Source organism: Scleropages formosus, chromosome 11, assembly GCF_900964775.1.
Source record: "Scleropages formosus chromosome 11, fSclFor1.1, whole genome shotgun sequence".
Classification (NCBI taxonomy): domain Eukaryota; kingdom Metazoa; phylum Chordata; class Actinopteri; order Osteoglossiformes; family Osteoglossidae; genus Scleropages; species Scleropages formosus.
The window spans coordinates 13,725,225-13,745,616 of NC_041816.1; the positions used below are offsets into that span (position 1 = coordinate 13,725,225).

Below are 20,392 nucleotides of genomic sequence, written 5' to 3' on the forward strand. Positions count from 1 at the left end.
GTCATTTTTGTTTAATTCGAAGATATGCTGCTACTCTATTACAACAGTTTTCTGCAATAAAGGAAGCCATGCAGTGATTTTATGGCGTTCATACACACAATCCAGAATTCTGCATCTGGTCTTTGACAGTGAGGCACCTTTTTATGTTCTACTGTATTTCGCATGATGATGTTCAACATCTGTTTTAATGCTGAGCATATATAGCTGGCAACAAAAACCATGCTGACGCTAGTGGCTTTCCACTATAATTCAATTACCTATCAATGTAATTTTGTTGTAATTCAACTGCTATTCTCTTCTGCTCTGAGTGGCTAGGCTAATTTTGTTTTTATCGACGTTTGTTGATGCACCAACCTTTTTTTCTTGTGTTGTGTCATCACTAGATAAAGCCTGACAGTGCTTCCGTAGAATGACAGTTCAAGACTCCTGGGGACAGACTGACTCACCATGATTCCTCCATACCAGCCGTGCCTGACAGGGTTCACCCATGCTGCATTTCTATTTGTCAATATTTTGCATTGACAAAGGGCCACAAACTATTTCCTGGCAGTAAAGCCTTGTCTGCTAAACACCTAGCACTCCTCATATTTGTTAATTATGGGCTGACTTGACTATTATATAACTTTCCTGTGTAACATTTTCTATTACACATGGATTTTTGTGTATGTGTGTGTGTGTGTGTGTGTGTGTGTGTGTGTGTGTGTGTGTGTGTGTTCTGCTGACATAAGATTGAATCCTTTTATTTCAGTCTGAACTCATGCACAGAAGAGTGATGTCTTTGGTAAATTGACCACACCCATCCACTCTGTACACAAATGTGGTGGTCAAGTATAAGACGCACTCTATTGTTCCATCCAGCTTGTGTACAAATCCCACTGTGCAGACAAGAACATGCATGCTAGAGGTACACATAACGTGCTAAGATCCATGAGGCTATATAGTTTGAGTCATCAGCTGAAGGGAGTACCAGTATTACTTAGTTTTGCCTCATGCTCGGCCGTTCGGGATGATAAGCTTTGCTCAACCTCTCATGCCTCATGCATATCTCATGCATTGACACTCAATAATTTAATCAGAATTCAGCACCAATCTGTGCACTGGGCAGTGTTGGTTCAGATCTCATCTGTCGGGGATTCCCTCTTCCTATGTTCAGATCTTGTTTGACATCTAGGTCCCTGAAGTGCAGGATCATGCCTGTGTAACTTTTTACATATTCATGCCAATTTCAATAAATTGTACAGCAAAGTTTCCATGATGGATATTTTTTTTGGATTAGGTCAATGTTATTTTACGTTGAAGTGCTAACCTTTTTTAAAATGTTGCAATATAATACTAAAAGGAAATTCTTTCCCTTTCCCTGAAAAAGCCTTTGAAAGGTGAAGGTTTAATTAAAATGAATTTCAACGATAAAACTGTTGTGCATTCATGAGACCATATATGCTAAAATATCACCAAATCCGATTAAATTGGGGCATGATTTTTTTCAAGAGTTAACATTAACACAATATAACTAAGCCATCTCACTTTAATAATTACTCTGTGGTAGTGTATGGCTGGCAAGCTGTGACTATTCTTTTGTCCTTTTGTAGCTATTATGCACCGTAGATTTAACAAATGCTCGCAAAAACACACATATGATAACGTGTGTTAATTATGTATTAATTTAACCTTCATTGCAAAATAAAAAAAATAAAGATTAAACAGCAAATACAACATAAATCTATAAAACCTCCATCCATCCATATTCAATAACTGCATTGATCCAGAGACTATACTAGTAACATAGGGCACATGGCTGTAGGGGTGGGAGCAGGGGGTAAACCCTAGATGGGACATCAGTGAAAACAATGAAAATGATTTCATACTCATCACTCAACTGATAGCCCAAATGGGGGGCTACGATGACCAATTAAGAGCTGTGACTACTGAGATAATAGCAGGTGAAAGTAGTACACGAGACAGTTGGGAACTTAATGCAGTATGAGCCAAACTGTAACCGCAAAGAACACAGCATTGTGGTTGTGGTCTCATGCATCTAAGGTGTTGTGAAGAGCACAAAATCCAATTTTTTTAAAGTCCCCCTCTTCCTGCCCCTAACTTCACCAGCTTTTTTGATAAAGCAGCCACGGTTCCCAGCTCTTTCAAACAGAATTATTCAGAATTATTGAGTTATTGCAGTAAAAAATATATGTATGGAACTATGAAAACAGGCTTTATCTTTGGTGTCAAAATTAATGTAATTTCTTGTTTCTACACATAACATGTTACACCGTCCATTAACCTTCTCTATATGGAACTTCTAGCTTTTTTGTGGGTGAGTTCAGGGGAGAGCAACTCATTTCTTACACAGGAAGAGAAATAAGCAGGTTATAAAACAAATACACTCCTGTAAAGCCATACATAATTCAATATTCTTCAGAAACTCTAGTGAAAATTAACCTGATTCTAAAATGTATATACGGATGGTGAATTGTTTCCTGGTGAGTGGCTTGCATATAAACCATAACTTGGAAACTCATTCGGTAATAACTCATGAGGACTGAAGATCCACCAGAACAACATGAAATGCTTGCGGGTAGAGCAGGTATCAAAGTGCACAGGTATCACCCCAATGCATGTAAATCCTGTTGTAACTAGAGTGCGGGAACACTCAGGAGGTGCAAGCATGACCTGTAAGCAGAGTAGTGGAAAGGTGTTGGTCAAGTGACCTCAAGCCCCAAGCCAATATGAGGAAAAAGTGGCACCAGTTTGATGGAGATGCAGATAACTGGTGAAGCAAAAGCACTGCAGCCATTTAGTGTGTGCCCACTAAAGGAGGCTGCAGAGGTTTTGCAGGAAAAGTCAGTGAGAGGAGACGTGGCCTGCAGGTTCAAGGTAGCGCTACCTGCACACAGCTGGGGGTCTGATCAGCCCTAGTCGGGTCATCTAGGTGAATGTGTCTGATACTGAAAGAGCCAAAACACACAGTGATCCTGGGTTACATAATTATAGATTGTGCTCAGGTGCATCACAAGATGTGCGTAATAAATATTTACCATTTTTATGATAAATTGATTTCAGACATCTTCCAACACTGTGGAAAGTTACCTCTGATGCTACCCAATGAGGTACACTTACTAATATAAATGTCAGTGATATGAAAAGGGGAAATTAATTCTGAACTGGCCTCACAGTCAGTCAGTCCCTATACATAAAAAAAACCACTGTAGTGAAGATAAGTCAGTGCCAGATTAAATGTTATCATAATGATGACATTCCCTATTGGCTGTAGTGCAATTCCGCACCCACATAACCTCTAGACGAAGTGCATAAAATCAACATTAACAGCTAACATAATCATGAATTATAGAAATTAAATTATTCTAAAACACATTCAACATTTACAGGTATTAGACCACAATCATTAGACGGCAGACATTACTTTGGTCAAATACATGGCGTACATCTTGTCTTAGAGACTGAAGGAGGGCTCAAACCTGCTGCCAAGCAAGGTGTATATGGGGTGGTTGGATTCTAAGAACAGTGTGCGCAGTAAAATGGTACTTTACATTTTATTTGTAAAAGACAGGTAGACCTAAGGGCTCACGTTGGTACAGTGGGTAGTGCTGTCCGCTCACAGTGCCTAGACTGTTTAAGCCTACGTTCCAATCAAGCCTAGCCTGTGTGGGGTTTGTATGTTCTTCTCGTGTTTGTGTAGGTGTTGAGCGCTCTGAGGGCTCTGGTTTGCCCCCACAGTCCGTAATCAGGTGATTTAGGTTAACTGCTGACTATATATTGCCCGTAGTGGTTGAAAGTGTGAGTGACCGTGTGCGTGTGTGATTATTCTACACCACACGGGTACTTCTACTTAGCCTTGCACCGTGTGCTTCTCACATAGTCTCCAGACCACACCAACCCTGAGAAGCAGATAGAAAAGTGAGAGTGAGGGGAAAGTGAATGAGTATGAAAGTGAGGGATTGTAGATACAGACCAGGGTGCCTAATAATGTAATGACCCGCACTACTGAAGGGCATCCCCTTTGAACAAACAGATGCACAAACAGTCTGAAACCGCTCGAGGCGAACCGGAGCCAAACCCAGCAACACAGGATGCAGGGCTGGAGGGGGAGGGGACACACCCCGGACAGGAAGCCAGTCTGTCCCAAGGCACCTCAAGCAGGACTGGAACCCCAGAGCCACCAGAAAGTGGGACCCGGCCAAACCCACTGCGCCACCATACCACCATGCCACTGCACCCCCCCATCGGGAACAGATGTTTTTTTTTGTAAATAGTTGTAATTTTTTTTTTTTTTAACTGCAATGGAATTATAATAAGATATGTTGCAATTGCTTATATATCTCATAGAACGTGTCTTGGCCGCAGGCAACTGTATTTTCGACAGAAATGAATTCTAGGTTCTAATACCTGGAAAATGCTTGCTGCAAAGCCCTTCAAGCAGGAACTTATGTTTCAGTTAGCAATCCATCTTACATAGATGAAACATCAAACTACAGCATTAAACTCATTACCTTCATTCTCTTCCTCACTCAGTTTCATTAACCATTTGGCCTTGTCAGGGTCACAGTGGTCCAGAGCCTATCCTGGAATGAGGATGCCAAGCTGAGAGGTTCGTGGTGCCACAAAAGCATTTTAAATGATGTGACATTTCAAGCAAATTAAGCCACGCTTTACTGGTAAGTGGCATTAATATCCAGGACAGCTTAGCCAGCTTTAACTGTGTAAATGAATAGCTTCCACTGACCTTAGACATGGTTTCATTTCCGTTCAAAAAAAATACAAAGGCTTCTTCCTAAGAAAGGGCTAATATTAAGTAACATTACACACATTCAGTCACAAGAGGTCAAATCCATTCATGAAAATGGCTAATGAGCTCAACTGCATGTCAGATGCTAATTGTCTGTTCAAGAGTGTGTGCATGTTAGTGTGAAATGTGAATGTGAAGTATCAGTTTTATAATAACACACTCTTACAAGATCAATCTATGGTAGGTTGATGGCCTTGGGTAATAATGAGCATATTTGGTTCTGTGAAGGAGAAAGGCATATCTGAATTATACTTCAATTAAGAAATGCAGTCATGTGCACCTCTTCTTGTTCATGGAAATGAAATGAACTTAATTTTACTTTACTTATCATGCCAGAATTGTCACACATGGATGACGCAGGTAAGCGAGGGGTTGGAGCTAATCTCAGATTTTATTGAGAAGATTCAGGGTTGCGGTTGTCTGAGTGGGGGGCGTGATCAGTGCCATGGTTCAGGTCGTAGTCCGGGCTGAAAGTGGATGTTCCAAGGATGGGTTGCAGATTGAAACCAAGTTTGGAGCCAAGGTCGATCACGTTTCACATAGGACGATCCGAAAACCAGGTCGACGGGCAGAGCGATGGTCAAAGCCAATGTAGCAGGAGCAGGAGCCATTGCTGACGAAACTAAGGAGTTTGTCTCTAGGAGATTCCGCAACAGGAATGGGTGGCGGTGCTTGCTTTATACCTCTCCTTGCAGGTGTGCTTGCATGGTCTGTTGGGGGTGTTGTCTGGGTCATAACAAGAACATAATGAGACATGCTTTATGTAAAGGGATTAGTCAGTTTCTGGCACAAGTAAATACATGTATGGTAGGTCATAAGCAAATCATAAACTTGCATTCCTTGTGATTAAATATAGACAGAAAACAGCATGCAAGAAACAAGACAGACAACTGCAGAAAGTTCTAAGAATGGTCTCCTGCGGCGAAAGAATCACTAGACTGTTCAATTTTGAGGAAAAAACTATTTTCAAATCTGTGTACATGGTGCAGGGGTTATTGTGTAGAAATTGGTTTTTAAAAATACATTTTAAGTAGAAAAATACTGTCCATTAGAGTAGTGGTTGAAATCTTGACCACCATCTCAAATCATTTTCTTCGAGGGCCTGCTGGGATGCCCGAGTCCATTTTTGTTTCAGATTGTGCAGCAATTGTCCCCACTTTTCCCACTTCCTCACTACAGTGATTCAGTGATTATTACCAAAGTTAAACCCCATTTTACATATGGCCTACACATGTCCTACGAACACAGTAGCCATGGTGCACACCGTTACGGTAAAGCAAAGACACAAAGGCAGTACTTCTTATTGATCTTTCCAGTGAGACCGGAACTAATATGCACATAGGTCATAGGAATATTGTTTATCTACATGTACACTGCAGCAGCCTGAGGTGGGACTGGAAGGTTGGGAGGGATTCAAACAGCTTGAGATGACAGGTAGCAGCACACAAGCTGCTGACCTTCTGGCCTCCAGCATAAGCCTACTACACACTGGGGGCGTCCATCAAAAGCAATGAACTGCTAAGACAGGATTAATAGTGTGCTTCAGGGCTGCACCGAAGGCATCGGCACATTACCCTGGGATCCCGACAGCTGCTGCACCACTGCAGCCTTCTACGTTAATCATGTATAAGTTGAAAGAAGCACCCACAATGCCTTGGGACTTTACAGTGCTTGCCATGGAGGGAAGAGGAAGGGGGGCTACAGTAAAAAAAAGATTAATCGATTTGTTTGTTCAAAGAGAGGGGTGGCCGCCCTTGCAGCTGCTCGAAGGGTCACTGTTTGTATTTTTTCTCAATCCATCAACACCTGAGTACATCTTGATTGAAACCTCTTATGCAGCATCTCATAAACTTGACTGTGATGTTCCACTGGATTACTCGTCTGTGTAGTATGCAACAGTTTTTGTTTCTCGTTCTCCGTTCACAATGTATTTCTTCTTCCAGGTAGCCAGAGAAGATATGAAGGCATAAGTAAAAACTGTAAGTACACACATAGTGACATTGGAAGGATAAATGGAATACAGCAGTGTCCTGCAATTCTGTTCAGATGTAAAGATATGCAAGATTAATGCTTGAGTAATGAACACGACTCAATTTACACTAAATTTGAAAATCTACAGTTCTTCCAAAAATCATTGTAAATGTAATTTAATCTTATGATTTATTTAAAATGGTTAAAAAGTATAATAAAAACAAAACATTTCCCATTCTTTACATATGTATTTATTGCCATTAAGTGTTAGAATTTACAACGCTGTAGTTATAATAAGAACAGCAAAGAAACTATGAAAATCTTGGGAATCGAGTTCTCATGTTCTAATGAATTAACATTTTTTAAAAGCTATTATTAAAACTTAGAGACCTTATCCATGTACCCTTTTCCTACATTACATTTACATTTATTACATTTATTTATTTAGCAGGCTCTTTTCTCCAAAGCGACCTCCAATGAACTCTATAGTGTTATCAGCCCACACACCTTATTCACCAAGGTGACTAACACTGCTAGATACACTACTTACAATGTGTCACTCATCCATACATCAGTATGCCATGAAATGTCTGCAGATAAGTGGGGTATAGTTAAAACAACTGTAACAGTACTCAAACAATCCCACATAATTTCTAAATTACATACACATAAAAATCAGCGTTAAAATCATTTAGCAAGTTACTATCAAGTTCTTTGACAGAGAACACATATATTTTTAAATTTAACAATGACTTGAGAAACAGACCCACACACACACACACACACACACACACACACACACACACACACACACACACACACACACACACACACACATTTGCTGAAGCCGCCGTCCAAACGGGGTTGCGGCAAACTGGAGCCTAACCTGACAACACAGGGTATAAGGCTGGAGGGGGGAGGGGACACACCCAGGACAGGAGAAACAGAACCAATTAACAATAAAAATTAACTGTGGACATGTAGTATTGCTAAAAACTCAGTATTACTTTCATATAAATAATTTATGCACAAAACTATCATCTTTTTTCTTCTATAGAAAAATAAATGCATTATTGCTATTATTATTTATTACAAAAGGTAGGTATATTTAATATTGACTCACCACAACCCAGATGGAAGATCAAGTTCATCTCAAACTAACACATAGACAGGCAGACAATGAAAAAGATATTATGAAGTCTCAGACGTAATCTCTAATTTAAGTATTATTGGTAATGTCATTGCTTTGGCACGAACTCCTCTTGACACTCAGTGCTTCAAGAGAGGTGCGGTGCATGAAGCAGGGAATGAGCCGAGGCTTGCGCTCAGGATGTTGCAGGCTACTTCTGGGCTTGTCATTCTCTTCCTCATCCTCTGAGCTGAATGCATTGCTGTTGACTTCCTGGTCCAGCATGTCTTCATTGTACTCTGGGCAGCAGTCATTCAGATACTCAATCTCTTCAACGCATGGAGGTTCGTCATCCTCAAAGGAGCTGCAGAACAAAAGCACTTTGTGTTACCCTGTCCGAATTATCAAAGATCTATTAATCCATGACAGGCATACTGTTCTACATGTGGGACGGTGCTTTTCATAACATACTCCAGGTGCATTGCATCAGTTAGGTTTTGTCACTTGGAAACTATGGAATTATTGAAAAAATTTTGGCCATTTTCTTTTCCCCTCAATTTAAAAATTTACAAATATGTCTAAATTTGGCAGCTTCATTTCATTCTTTGCTCATTCTTTCACCACCAGTTTGCAAGAATCTTTTATTTTTTAGACATGCACAACTGATATGAGTGAATCGATTGACTTTTTCATTTGTAATTATTTTTCATTGTCCTCCATGGCCTGTGATTTCACTGGGTGAAGAAACATTTGCAGAAAGTGTTTAAATACTAATGCAGCGACTATACATCTCTACGGTAAAACACCTTATGAGACTGAGTGACCACAAAGAAATATTATTGGCATGCGTGTGTTATGTAAAAACAAATTTTTGAATTGACACTGTGTGGCACACAAGGAGGAGGTGTGAAACAAACCAACAATTGTGCCTAGTTAGAGTAAAAAAAACACACAAACACCTGTGCCTAGTCATTATAAACAAACACCAGAAGCTGGTTACCATGCCTCCCCAAAACATGCACTTAGTTACATAAACAAAAATGCCATTGCCATGACTCCCAACTGCCTATTTATCATAAGGGCAACAGAGAAAGAGAGCACAACCAGACGTTGCAGCACTGCGTCGGTAATGCAGTTTTTTCAATGGGTTTATATTTAATAAGCTGTTTTAATGTTCTGTTTTGTGTGTGTGTGTGTGTGTCTGTGTGCATGCAGAACCCTTTTATATGAGCACTGTTAGGGGTGTTAAATAAAATTAAGCATTGTGTTAAAAAAGCCTGAAATATTAGTCTCAAGTGTCTGTTTGCCTTTACTTTGATAGTTAGACCACATTTTATGCCTGTTTATACAGACAGTCCTTGATTTGAGTTCAGCAAGCCTGAATACATTAGCTACCTTCTGTGAGTCGAAGAATCAGTGAAGTGTCACATAATGACAATGCATAATTAATACAACTAATGTATAATTGTATGTAAACTTTTCTGCTTAAAATGATTCGATACATGTAATCAGTAACAAAAAATTAAAAATCTTTTCGGAATAGAAATAGCTACTACATGTGTACCGCACTGTCATAATTTACCGTTAAAATTCAGTAAATAATTACAGCACAATAGTATACCCCGGACCCACAGTGAACAATTCTATGTAAGATGTCATTCTGTGAAGGATTAAATTTTAAAGTATTTCCTGAGGTATCATTTTTTTTTCTCACCAGGCACCAAAATGATTGCTCAGCTCCAGGGTATCTCTCACAGAGGTGACAATAGCCTGATCAGGCAACTATTGACCTGGTCCTAATGAGCTGGTTGTGCACTGGTGCCACTATCAGCACAAGAGGAGGCTGCACTGATGAATGGGAGCTGAGCAGCGCCTCCTCCACAGGTGGCCTCCTTCACCAGATGGGGGCAGATAGGATGTGAGGGACAAATAAATGGTAATAACGGGGGGCTAGTGCTGGCACCTGCTGAGCTGCAGCCCAAAGCTCTGACAGAAGCCCACCAACCATTATATGGTTTTCGGAACCAGGTTCAGCTACACACGTGGGGCCCATTGGGGAATGTAAATGTGACAGTCCAGCTGATTGTGGTTTGGCACGTTTTTATTTGTAAGGCAGCACGGCATGAATCTGTGTCCAGAAGAATGAATTTCCAAGAAGAGACAGTAGGAAAAGCCACAAGAATATTTTTCTGAGACCCAGTGCTCTCTTCCCTACCTCCCACACATCACGGTGCCCATACTCCAACAAATAAAAGCAAGAGGTCACTTAATGCCTCTGTGTTGTAAAAAAAACTTGACATAATGTCACATAAACCACAACAAGGTAATTGTTCTGAGTACTTTTAAGCCAGATATATAGTTTCAGTTGAAAAACAGAAGGAATTCATTGCCAGAGTAGAACTGTGTGACATTTTGACAAAGGACTATATTAGATATGTCAGCCCTGCTACGTTTTCTGTTTTTTCAAAGACTGCAATTGCTATAACAGAATCTTAACTCAAACAAAATCTCCCAAACTGAACCTTCCATCACTTAGCAAACTTCATCTACACAATAAAAATGTATATAGGAAATATTTTTAATAAGGTAATAACCTTTCTCTACGTCTTCATAAACTGCACAATTTTAAGTTAAGGAACAAATGATGTTCAGCTGATGAGTTTAAAGCAGGACTCAAACAACAGGATTTTAAGCATAAGCTATTTTTGCCACGTTTTCATGAAACAATAGCCAGAATGAAAATACAGTTTGCCTCTGTAGCTATAAAATATAGTAAAGTGAGTGTACAAACTATTGAAGCCTGACACAGCCTCTGTCATATGATCTATGTATTGAATTCCTGGGCTTCAGAAATTACTTTTCCAAAATTGCAAATCATACAAGTTTAACAGCAGTGATCCATTAGACAGAAGAGATATAAAAGGTTTGATTTCTGTTGCCCTCTAAACAACAATAGATTACCATATGGCACTGCATTTACAATCAAGCCAAATTAACTAAGTGTGAAACTTGCCTGCTGCTCTAAATTAGAATAAAAATAAAGCAATTTAAGCAAAAAAAACAAAAGTTATATAAACTTAATAAATGGGGTCTTTCACTTTAAACATTTATTTTAAGAAGTGTGTTAAGAAGGGTGTTTAGTTTCTGACATAATATGATATACAATGCTTTTAACAGTGACATTTTTTGTGCAAATTTGACTACTGCTTTAGATCTTTGAAATTATTTTTATCTTTTAAATACCACTATCTGAAAATAGAATGGACAGTGTTAATGTCCCCCACTTGTGCCAACCTTTTCAATATTTAACACTTCCACTTTGGTGTTTTCCCCTATACAGTATGCTTTTATTCACAAAACCACAAAGAGGTTTCTTCATTGAACTGCTTGAGAAAACCAGGTCTGGCACACTTTTTACTGGAGGTGGCTCATGTGGAAACCTGTTTTATACGCATTTGTTTATAGTGGCAGTCTGACACCCATTTATTTCTGTCTGGCACCTTCACCTTATTGGCAATTTAAATCCGCTGATGCATCATCACTATTGTGAATTCTGCCACTGACATGAGCTTCCCCATCAGAAGCTCCTTGACTCCTGGTGTCTGTGTTTTATATGCTTGCAAATTCCATGCAGAACACCAAGCAAAAATACATTTTTTTTTTTTTACCATTGATGCTGCCTGAAGCGCTTTGAAACAGTGGCAGAAGAAAGTACAGAGAGCAGTTCCGCTCTATGAGTCCCTGCTTCGATGGGACCAACTGCTGTGAGCTCGGACAGGCTGGGACAGAAGGGATGTGTGCATTGTAACTTTGAAGGCTCACTCTGGAGCTCATACAGGAGGTCCAGGAGTCGAGGCTTTAACTGAAGCCTGAACTTCTTTCACCAAGCATAGAGGAGAACAGATATCTGCATGTGCATGTCATGTATGCATCATATGAAAGGCTTGATGTAGTTGGTGCACTTCTTTTATACAGAACCAACCTGACAGGACAGAAGTACACACTGACATCAGAAAAAGATGAAAAAGGCAAGCCTATGGGATTCCATGCAGCTGTCTAGGCAGCTGTCTGTATAGGCATTAACTGAAAGCTTAGGTTTACTTGTACAATGAAGAAGAAATATACAATAAATTTACAGGTATTCATTTAGCTGATGCTTTTCTCCAAAGCAATTTAAAGTATTAAGCTGTGTACAATTATTTACCCATTTACATGGCTGGGTAACTTTACTGGAGCAATTTAGGGTAAACACCTTACTCAAGGCTACTACAACCAGAGGTGGGATTTGAACTTGTAATATTGGGTCTAAAAGCAGCAGTGCTAACCACTACACTACCAGCTGAATCATAATAAATAAATACACTGTCTGAAAGCACTTGTCCCAAGCAGGGTCATAGCAAACCAGAGCATAATCCAGTGACACAGAGCGCAAGGCTGGAGAGGGAGGGTACACAGCCTGGACAGGAAACCAGTCCACCACAAGGCACTCCAAACAGGACTTGAACCCCAGACCCACCACACAGCGGGACCCAGCCAACCTGCACCGCTGCACGGCCATGCCCCCATCCAATAAACAGTTTTACTTAAACCTTATTAACGGGCACTACCACCACAACAACACGTTTTTTGAAATTTATTCAATCGACCTTATGGGACAGCATTAGTCTTGTAGGATCAAAATCACAGATGGTGCATGACCTGGAAAAGTTAACCAAAACAAACAACATTTGTTCTTTATAATTTTTTTAAGAAGAAATAAAGAACAGTCCACACACACAAAAAAAAGTTAAACTGAAAAGAATACAGTTGTACTAGTTCTGATTATATTACAGTGTCTTTGTTAAGGGTGCATCAACATCTCTGGACTACACATCATGTCTTCCTAAGTTCAAAATAACGTGCACTTCCCAAAAGCTGTTTTATGTTTCATCATTGCTTTTTATTGTGCATTGGGGGAAAAGGCTTTGTGATTTAAGAGAAATTAAAAGATAAAAAATAGACTAAATTACTACACAGATGCTCTGCTTTCAGTGCATCTACTTTGTTGGCAAGGTTCCTATAGCAACATTTTAGCACAACTAATTGGTTGATTTGGTTTATAGACAATGAAGACCAAGCCATAATGTCAAAAGCTAAAAAATCCTGAAGACATTTTCAGTGGTGCAATGCATTGAATTGTGTATTTTGAAGCATTTAAACATTTTATCTTATTTTTAATGCTAAAACAATCACTTGTAACAACAATTTGATTCATTTCCCCATTTATTTAACTATTTATATTGAGTGCTATGCTAATGTTTATTCAAAATGAGCTATGTTTAACATACAATAAAATATTTCATTCAGTGGTGAGAAACTATGGAGGTAATGAAATGAAATACAACAACGAGTTATTGGAAATAAAATCAATAACATTATTTCAGTGCCTGCCATGAACCCCACCAATCAACGACTGCAATTTACATAGATAATGCAGCATGCAGTAATGTTCACATAATATGCAGAGCAGACGTCATCATACTAGTAGATCACCTCATGCCGTCCAGAATAACTAATCCGGAATTATTACAATTTGAATTATTACAATTTGCATAAGCTTACTTGATAATACTTGTCAGTTGTCACAATGTTAAAAAAAACACAATTTCTCATTAGAAAAAACATACTATAACAACAACAAAAAAATGTTCTTATTAAATGCCTGCATGTCCAAAGAAAATTTATTCGAATGAAGAAGTGACATAAAAACATGCATCTTCATATGGGGTGAACCTTGATAGCAGCTCCCCACTGCTTGGCCCTGCTTTAACAGATTTATGACAGCAAGCTGCTGACAATTAAGATGAAATCAGTATTGACTTAAGCAGCTGGTCTGAAGACTGAGAACTAGGGGGCAAGGCGATGTGAGGTGTTTTACAGGGTACTATGTTATGCTGGCTGTGTGGGGGGGATTCTTTTTTTGTTGTTTGTTTTTGTTTTTGTTTTGTTTTGTTTTGTTTTGTTGCTGTTGCCCTGTTAATAGTGCCTGGATCTCATTTTTGCTTTACATTATGCTTTTCTAAACAGGCCATGTTTTTTTTATTTATTCCCCCCCCCTTAAGATATTTTTAAAAAGCCCTTTTTGTTCTGGAAACGTGCTGTCCTCATGCCTTTGCTCATGTGGCCACCTTTGCCTCACAGCAGGCCACAATATACAGCCAGACATGTATGAGTCATAATCAATATTATGTAAATCTGAAACAAATCATGGGGGTGGGGTGGCGCAGTGGGTTGGACTGGGTCCTGCTCTCCAGTGGGTCTGGGATTCGAGTCCTGCTTGGGGTGTCTTGCGACAGACTGGCCTCCCGTCCTGGGTGTGTCCCCTCCCCCTATGCCCTTACGCCCTTACGCCCTGTGTTGCCGGGTAGGCTCCGATTCCCAGCGACCCCGTAGGGGACAAGTGGTTCAGAAAATGTGTGTGTGTGAAACAAATCAGAGAATCTAGCTACATGTACAGGTCTAATTGCACAATCATAACTCAACACACACACACACACACACACACACACACACACACACACACACACACACACACACACACATTTTCAGAACCTCTTGTCCCATACAGGGTCACCAGAGCCTACCCAGCAATACAGGGCGCAAGGCCGGAGGGGACACACCCAGGACAGGACACCAGTCTGTCGCAAAGCACCCCAAGTGGGACTTGAACCCCAGACCCACCAGAGAGCAGGACTGTGGTCCAACCCACTGCGCCACCACACCCCCCTATAACTCAACACATTTCTACCAATACTGACATTTCTTGTGTATGCAAAGAGAGATCATTTCTAGTAAAAAGACTGAGGCACCAGGTGCAGAAAAAAAAAATTCTGTCACCTTTGTCTGGAAAGCAATAATTCCTAGAAATTACTTCCTGCAGCAATAATCAGTAACACTATGAACAATATAAGAAATGAACCTAACTGGAGCATATGTCATTGAAATCAACAGTTGGTAAGAAAATGTCCAACTACTGCAAAAATATGGTTTATAAACAGTTTATATTAAGATACTAAGCGTTGAAACGGCATATGGAGGGTCATACAGATGTACTCTTTCTATTACTCTTCAGCATTAATGGACAATACATTTTTGCTCACTGCTTATCCTTGTTTCAGGGTGCGTGTTAATGTGCATATATGTGTGCGCATGTGTGTGCGCTGCCTGGAGATGTTGTGTTAATCAGACTCCCGCAGGGGAAACTGGCACTGGTGCCAAGAGTACGCCAACCTTAACCACAGTGTGTTTCAATGTGTTCTCAACAAGCATTGCTGACAACTCACAAAAGAACTGCTATTGTGCTCTTTGGTAATGCATGAGCATCAACATCTTGGACATATTTCTGTGCACTCTTACAAGGACCATGTCAGCAATATGCAGTTTTTAATGTATGCAGAAATTACCACTAAGCTAAATAGACAAGTCTAAGAAACAGAAATATCCTTAGGACACCATTAAAGTCACATGATGGTCTGTCAATAAAAGTCTGCATAACTTCAGATGCCCTTAAAAATTATTTCTTCAACAAGGCATCTACCATGGTGCATAAAACCAAAAACATGGCGTGTCCTTCAAGGCATTTAGTAAGAGGATTTTTTCACAGTAAGCCTTCTGAAATCATACTGCATCCATACTATACACTGCAGTCAAATGAGAAAGATAATGAAATCTCTCCACACTTTTGGATGTTGCAGCAATGTTGAATATCTTGAAAATATCTCTAAATGTGTACCAGAAGAAATGAATTTCTAAATAACATTGCATGATATCATGGCGAATTTCAGAAAAAATATAAAACAATATGTGGAATGAAACTTTTAGCCTTGTTTTGCAAATGGCATTGGAAGTATAAGAGCACTTTTACTCATCTCAGACATAAGCTAAATTATGAAAAGATGTTTAAATTACATTTTTGCCCAAATTTCTAAAAATCTTATTTTTGTATTAAAAAAAAAGTACGAAAGTTCGAATGTAAAATAACCTAATGATAATGGAAACATTGTTCTTTTGTTTAGTTAATATGTAAAATATCTTTAATTTTTTTCTTTACCTAGAGAACAGGATCAAGACAACAGGCAAGATTCTGGAAGCTTAAACAATTGATTACCAATTCACGGGTCATCAGAACGAACACATACACACACACTTTCTGAACCGCCTGTCTCATACGGGGTCGCGGGAAACCGGAGCCTACCCAGCAACACAGGGCGTAAGGCCGGAGGGGGGACACACCCAGGACGGGACACCAGTCCGTCACAAGGCACCCCAAGCGAGACTCAAACCCCAGACCCACTAGAGAGCAGGACCCTGTCCAACCCACTGCACCACTGCTCTACCGCACCCCCCATCCTTAGAACAAGAGGTTATTTATCTAGGCAGTTCCAGACAGAGACGGAGCTTCTTCAAATCTGTAAAAGGTTTGATTATCAGCTTTCCTAAAAAAGCATGTAACCCCCTCTTCAGTTGTTCCAGGATATTCAGTATACTTTCTTGTGCCTTGTTATCTCTTGAAAACAAATCATACCCTGGTACCTTAACTTCGTAATGAAAATAACAAATTAGCCTAATTAGTTTCGTGTTGCCCTAAGAGAGATACATCAGTGTACTGTACGGTAGGCAGTAATTTGTTACATTGACCTCAGCTCCACTGTAGTTAGCCAATATGTCAACAGCAATATGTCAAGTATAAATATAACCCAGTACATCCCTGAAGTCCTAAAACATGAACTTGCTGACTCTTCCTGTTGGTAAAAAAGGACAGTGAGCAATAATACAGAGGTGGAATGCATTGAGTAGAACAGACAGACCAAACATCGAGAGTCATGAAACTCATCTGTTGACTGCAGTAGGGGTGTCTGTTGGAGAAGAGGTAAACCAGGAATGAAAGTAGCAGTTTTTGGTAAAGACTTGGCTATCACATTGCAATTTGTCTCTAACTTACAAACCTAATTGGGACCAAGGTTGGGTTCTTTACTTTTGTAAGTTGAATGTGAAAATGAGTGGGCAAGGGGCCCCTCATCAGTTCTATTCAAAGCTACTTGTATAAAGTGCACAGACAAAAACTGAACCGTGTGTCACTTTTGAGAAAAGTGTTGGTTAAATGAATGAATGTAAATGTAAATACAACCCAGAGAAGTGGAAGATTGACTCTTCTCAATAGCATACCAACAGTGAAGGGTCAAACCGCCACTCCCTCTGGTGAAATAGGACACTTTGAATGTGCCTGCTTTTTCTGAGTCCCCTGGCAAGAGTACTTATGACACTGTAAATAAAATCTAGTAAAGGGAAGTCCAGTAAAGAACTGTGGTACAGAGTCATAGCAGGATTCTGGTGCTCACTTGCAGCTCCATGATCTCTTCATTCACCCTACTCATCAGAGGAAACTCACTAATACTCAGTACAAGTGTATTAATAAGAAATAAAAGCACAATTACAAGAAATTATTTATTGTGAAGCACAGACAACAGCCATGCATCATCCAGGAGTAGATGATGAGAGAGAGGCACCCACTTCATTGACGGTGAAGCAAAAACTGGTAGATTTAGAAGGCATAGGATTATCTGCAGCTGCTTCACCTTCTCTTTAATTCTTTTACACCTTCTACACTTTTTAGAAAAATTTAAGGCAGCACTTACTATTCACAGTCTCTACAATATCTGTTGATGCATTGGGTGATGCTTTGGTGTGAGATTATTGGTACACCAGCTTTTTTCTGAAAAAATAAATGCTAAATGCTTCCCGAACAAGGTCTTATTGGAGAAAAGGTTGTCACGGATAAATTAAACCATTCTACTGGAAATATTATATTTATATTGGAAAATTGATTATATGATCACACCTAATTCTGAACCCACTACTTAAAAAATGTGTATCAAAAAGAGCCTTTTTTAACACGAAATGTCAAAATAGACACTTGACAAAATAGACTTGACTGACAGCTATGTAACCATCTTTTATATTCTAGAAAAAATGTATATCTGCTTTACAGGATAACACAGTAGTATGACTTCTTGTGTTTTTTCTTACCCAAAAGGCTCTGTTATAGCCTACAGAAAATCAAAATAACCTTGGCTTTATATGACAAAGAATATTTATTATTAAAACCGATAATTAAAAGAACCACGCACGCACGCACACACAAACACACACTGTGAGAAGGCTTGATTAAATTTTACAAGATCTGGTTGTTTTTTGGAACTTAAGAAATGGCACCTGACCATCCCTGATAAATGTTGTAAGGCTGGCCTTGAATTTTCTTTTTTTTTTCCCCTGTTTGTATTTTCTTGTTATTCTGACTCTGTCTGCATGTTATTGTGACCTATTTTGGTTCAGTTGTGTTGTTAAGCAAATAAAAATAAATCAATACATAAATACACAAAAGAAAATAATCTGGTTCACAAAGGAAAAAAAAAAAACTAAAATCATACCTTTAATGTATTACCTAAAAGAGGAATTTTGCAGAACTCTCAATAAGAGCTTGCTGCTCTGTGCTATATTACATTTATGCATTCAGCTGATGCTTTTCTCCAAATCAACTTACAATGTTAGACAGCCTACAATTATTTACCCATTCATACAGCTGGATAATTTTACTGGAGCAACTGGGGGTAAGTACCTTACTCAGGGGTACTACAGCCAAAGGTGGAGATTGAACCTGCAACCTTTGGGTCTAAAGGTAGTAGCACTAACCAGTATGATACCAATACTCCCACACTGTTACTATACAGTATGACTGCTGTGTCAATGGGTTTCATTTCTTTACTGTACGTCTGCACATCTGCTGTATCACCCGCTGAGATCAGAAGAAACATTTAATGTCTCATTATTAAAGCATCTAATTAATTAAAACTTTAAATTTACCCAAAGAAACAAAGTGACTTCTGATACCTTGATTGGTTTCTTTGTAGACACATGTGTTCATAAATGACTAATCAATTATTGACAGTCGCAGCTAAGAATACCTGCTCATAAGTCCCTGTCATTTTACGCACACAGAGATAGACAGTTTCTCTAATCTAGCAAGTCTGTGGATCTGGAAGCAACTAAATCTCCTCTGTTCCAAAGGATTTGAGGCAAACTGCTGAGGCCTCATTTGTTTTGCATAGGCTCTTCAGAGCCCAAGTAATACAAATTAACAAAACAATATTCACAGTCCTATTTAATAAATTTTTAAGAATAACGCTAAACATAACCTTTTCATTCACTTTAATGGATAATCAGCATTCGATGAAAAAAGGCAGAGCACATCTGCCTGTAGAAGACCTACAGAGTGTTATCTAGTGGAACAACACAAACTGTGGGGAGGCTGATTGTGCAATCAGTGCCCTAACAAGGGAATGTGACCTACATCAACCGTCCGAGACACTGTGCATCCTCTTCCTGGAAAACTTTCTGAGCACAGCAGCCTGATTCAGCTAGGGAAATTACGGAAAATCCATAACCATAAATAATCACCTTTCTCCCTTGGCTTAATGAATCGCATCAATAAATTCACACCCATTTTCCCCTCGGTGGAAAGAGGAATGCAGAGGCCATGTCTTTACGGTGGCCTGACTTGCCCCTGATAAGGAGCAGCAATTCAAAGCAGCTTCATTTGAACCAGATAGTGAGTGCATATGGACACTGACATAATTTCTTCTAGAAACTATTCACTTACATGACCAACTGAAATATATAGCGATGGTTCTGTATGTAGCCCATTTGCTTTCGATAGTTTTATTATTATTTTGTTTAACTTTACAGTATTCCTGCAAGTTTCTGGTCTCAAGAGTACAAACATTGGAGACCCTGGGACTCTGGGGGACTTCTAAGTTATGTAAGGGGTATTAGCAATGCATGTTCCAAATTATTGTTTCTTTTACAATAGAAATACTGGAATAAAATTTACAAAGTGCAGTGGGACTTCAAACCTAACACTTCTCTGTTAAATGCCATACTGTCATATGATAGTAGAAAACCCTGGAGGGAAAAGAAGGCTAATCCGAGTAAAGTCATGATGTAACCCTTCAAATTCCCACAAAAGAAATTTAATTGAAGTTCAAATTCAAGTTTAGAATTTCAGTTAAATCCTTTTTACATTTGAAAGGCTTTATACATTTTCTTTTGAAATAAATCCAGAGAGTAAGTGAAACTTACCCTATTTTTGTCCAGAAGTTGAGCAGCAATGGCCTTGCCCTAAAAACGTCTGATTGACGAAGCAAAAAAACTAACATGCCATCTTGGCTATGGAATATTCTATACTGTTCAGCCTCTCACAGATTGGATTAATATAAATATTCATTGCTAGGTATGGACAGCACACACGATACAATCCAGGTATCAGAAGGTACAGAATGGATCGCATGGGACTGTGAGTTGCAGGTTCCAGGTCCACAACTTGCTCATATTCCAATATCCTTCAGCAAGGTACTTACCGTGAACTGCTTTATCAAAAATCCACAGCTGTATAA

General features: G+C 39.3%; 1 protein-coding gene across 2 annotated transcripts in view; it reads right to left on the bottom strand.

Annotated features, from left to right (window-relative positions):
• Positions 1-7,927: 7,927 nt before the first annotated feature.
• LOC108941199 (cytosolic carboxypeptidase 4-like) overlaps positions 7,928-20,392 on the bottom strand; it is a 112,470-nt gene continuing 100,005 nt past the window's right edge. For both annotated transcript variants that reach the window (XM_018763867.2, XM_018763868.2), the window contains exon 24: positions 7,928-8,268. In XM_018763867.2, coding sequence (XP_018619383.2) covers positions 7,995-8,268 — 274 coding nt within the window. In that variant the 3' untranslated portion in view covers positions 7,928-7,994. The remainder of the gene's footprint in view (positions 8,269-20,392) is intronic.